Source organism: Dipteris shenzhenensis, chromosome 25 (assembly GCF_047967505.1).
Source record: "Dipteris shenzhenensis isolate YYH24624 ecotype China chromosome 25, Dip_SZ_1.0, whole genome shotgun sequence".
Classification (NCBI taxonomy): Eukaryota; Viridiplantae; Streptophyta; class Polypodiopsida; order Gleicheniales; family Dipteridaceae; genus Dipteris; species Dipteris shenzhenensis.
This window is the reverse complement of record NC_141620.1, coordinates 34,294,559-34,298,170: the sequence shown is the minus strand read 5'-3', so window position 1 is coordinate 34,298,170 and position 3,612 is coordinate 34,294,559. Positions and strand designations below refer to the sequence as shown.

At 45.7% G+C, this 3,612-nt stretch overlaps 1 protein-coding gene across 1 annotated transcript; it reads left to right on the top strand.

Moving 5' to 3' along the window:
* The first annotated feature begins 1,484 nt into the window (after positions 1-1,484).
* Positions 1,485-2,831, top strand: LOC147885788 (putative F-box protein At2g36090). Its single transcript, XM_087396410.1, has one exon. The coding sequence runs from the start codon at positions 1,636-1,638 to the stop codon at positions 2,737-2,739; it is 1,104 nt and encodes a 367-aa protein (XP_087252536.1). The 5' UTR covers positions 1,485-1,635; the 3' UTR covers positions 2,740-2,831.
* The last annotated feature ends 781 nt before the right edge of the window (positions 2,832-3,612 follow it).

Genomic DNA, 3,612 nt, shown 5'->3' with positions numbered 1-3,612 from the left:
CCCCTTCACAAGTGGCGGACAAAACTACAATATGTATTGAATGCCGTGCATCTATATCAACCAATATGGTTTAGTCAAGTGGTTGCACTGATAGTGTGAGTAGAGTGGACTTGGGTTCAAGTCTTGGCAATCGATGCTTATTGGCCGAATTTCGATAGACACCCCTATGGGCAACATTCATGTTGAGGCCACCCAGAATAATGTTGCTGGGCGGGCGTGAAGAGACTTGCTTGTAATGTTTTCAGTCGTGAACGGGCGACGAGTGTGAAATGGCGTTAAGGTGAGTGAGAGCGCTGATTAGCTCGTGGATGGGCAGGTGTTTGCATGGGAAGCCCAATGTAAGGCCAAAGAAGGTGGCCACAAGCGGAAGAGAGAGAGAGAGAGAGAGAGAGAGAGAGAGAGAGAACCGACCCATGTTTATAAAATTGGTAGAAGAAGAAGGTCCAAGGGAGGCTGCTACATTTGACAAAATTTGTGCGTTGATCATATTTTGATGACTCAAAGGATTGAGACAAGACTCGTCGTCTTCTTCTTCTTCCTTATCTTCTTATCAGCAGCCGCCTTCATCGCCTGCTTCTTCTCATTCAACGCCCCTTCGCGTACATATATATATATATACTCCAATTTCCACCCGCCTGCCACGGCTTTCCGCAGCCCTCGCAACGCTCGTGCTGTTCCCCCCCGTTTTGTGCAAGATCGCATGATTTGAAAGAGAGAGAGAGAAAGAAAGAGAGCGAGAGACAGATCATCTGTGAGATCATCAGAGAGAAATCGAGAGAGAGAGAGAGAGAGAGAGGGAGAGAGACCATCCATCTGTACGATAGGAGGGCGAGAGGACGAGAGAGATAGATCACCGATCCACTTTAAGATCAACGAGACAGACAGAGGATCAACGAGCGAGAGAGATCGCTGAGATCATCCGTAAGATCATCAACGAGACAGAGAGAGAGAGAGAGAGATTCCATAATCAGATCAGAAAGAGAGAGAGACAGAGAGATTCTAGTCGTAGAAATTCGCGAGCAAGAGCGAACAAGAATGAGATTCAAGATTTTGCGTGCCGTTTGTGAGAGACGCAAATAGCGAAACGCTTAAGCTGCTGGATGCAAACTGCACGCAGACAGGGTGCGAGGGCGTAGAGACTAGAGTTGTGGTCCTGTGAGTGAGATTGAGAGAGAGAGACAGAGAGCGAGAACCTCAGCGAGGAACTTGGAAGGGACGATTGGAATTTCGGGTTTCGTGACGCGCTGTGTGACTGACGGGTCAGGCTGTCGTTTCGGGTTTCGTGTTTCAGAAGTTCAGAGCCTTGAGCACGATAGCTACTTGCTAACTGCGGTGATGGCACTGGGATGATGATGTTTGGATTGCTCGTTGATCGAGAGAGGCTCGCGCGTTGTTGGTTACGATTGTAGCTTGCCGCCTGATTCCAAATTCCAAAGTTCCAAACCCATCTATCGGATCATCTCTGCATCGTTCACCAGTCTTCATCTTCCTCCCCCCAAAAATTCGCGAGGTAGCGGCCGTTTTTGCGCAGCTTCGTGCCGTCCCCCCAAATCCTCGTCGTATACCTTCGAAGGATTTTCAGATTTGACGCCCTCGACAAGGAAGGAAGTCATATCAGCAGGCTCGGAGAACCAAATGGACTTGCCCATCAACAGTGACGTCCTCTACGAAGTTCTCAGTCGAGTGGATGGAGTCACCCTCGCCACGGCAGCCTGCACCAGTTCTGTTTTTCACTCCATCTCTAACGACGAGACAATCTGGGAAAGATCGTGCAATTCGCAGTGGCCGTCTACCAGGAACCCACAAGTGAAGTCGATCATCTCTTCCTTAGGCGGCTTTACAAAGTTCTACAGTGAATGTTTCCCTCTGATCGTCAACAAACAGCCTGTTGTCTTTAACGAAGCGGAAGCGTCTTTGAAAGATGCGGAAGATTGGTCTGACGACGAAGATGACATGATTGAAGAGCTGTCCGGGACGTCCATTGATGACTTTGTTTCCATTGTAGACGTTGTCTTCAGAGGGAGATCTGTCGAATCCAAGGTCTTAGAAGGAATTCCTGGGGCAGATGATTTTCATGGTTGGTTTTCGAACTGTCCTTTCAGGATTGACATTTTGAGCTTCAGCGACGAAGATGAAGACCAAACGTCTGCCGGCGCTGTTTTCATAAGCGAAGATTTGCCGACTGTAACATCAATTGAGAAAGAAAGGAAGGACGGCAGGTTTTGGAAAGCTCTGTGGGACGACATAAGGGTCAGCTGGATTCTTGTGAACAAAAAGACCAAGCAAATGGCCAATCTTGCCAGTTGGAGGCCGCTTGGTGGGCAGAGGCACTGGCCGAGTGATACCGATTTTCTTGTTCGTTTTGGCTCAATTCTTCCTGCACATAGGCTGTTGTCTCGCAAGGTTGTTCAATGCAACGTTGTGCTCAAGTGCAGAATCGTCAACGCTTGTTTGGGAGAGGGTGTAAAAAGCTCCCTAAAGATTACAGAGCTTAGCATGCAGCTTGAGGATATGGGAGGAACACATCTAAATGGAAGGCACAGTCTACTTGTTTTGAAGGAAGCTTTAAGCTGTCGTAAGAGCATGGATCACTACAAGGTTCTGAAGTCGTATCATCAATATCTAAGAGCTCAGTCCGAGTTGAAGGAGGAAAAGTTGAGAAGCGAAGGACTCGTAGATACAGCCTGTATTATTTGTGGGATTTTTTCCTTCATGTCGTTGTGTTACTTCCTGTTTTGAGAATTGTTAACAGATATATCTTCCTTTTTTTGGGCGAGGCGGTTGTAAATTTGTCTACACATCTGGAGTCATACATATGCGAGTAATCCCACAGTGTTACTTCCTGTTTTGAGAATTGTTAACAGATATATCTTCCTTTTTTTGGGCGAGGCGGTTGTAAATTTGTCTACACATCTGGAGTCATACATATGCGAGTAATCCCACAGCGTTCAATTTTATATCTGTAGCCTTGAGTCTTCTGCACACTAAAAGGTGACTTGTATGCCAATGAAAGAGCTACTCCGTCCACATTACTAGGTGATATTCGTCAGGCTGTCCCCCTTGTCATGCCTGTCATAGGTATACGAGATGGGAAAGGTTTTGAAATTTTATTGCCTGAATGAAAGGGGATCTTGCAGTAACTTACGCATTGCCTGTTTCGTTTCCTCTTATTTCTTAAGTCGGAAAGAGCATGTAGCTTGATCAGGTTGTCTTGCACCATTTGGGTTTAAAAGAAAAGGTAACATTTGTCGGCTCATAAAAATGAGAAAGGACCAGGGTACTCCCGGATACAACCTGGTCCAGTTGAAGCATTAGATTACTAGTAAGCATGCATAATATTGTGAAATCATGATGTTCCTCGACTCTATAAAGAAGATTGTTTGTATCATTGTTAACAGTTGGTTTTGTGGGATTTCTTCACATTTGTGAGGATAATGATAAGTTGCACTCTTGTTGATAGTGCTGGTTTCTGCATGCGATTACAATGACTACATATAGATCTTGGTGCTTTTAATGCATGACTGCCGATTTTCTCTGGATCATGTGAGAATGTGAGAGTTCTCTCTCATAAATAAGCACAATGGGTAATGCTTGGTATTTACTAATTTACAT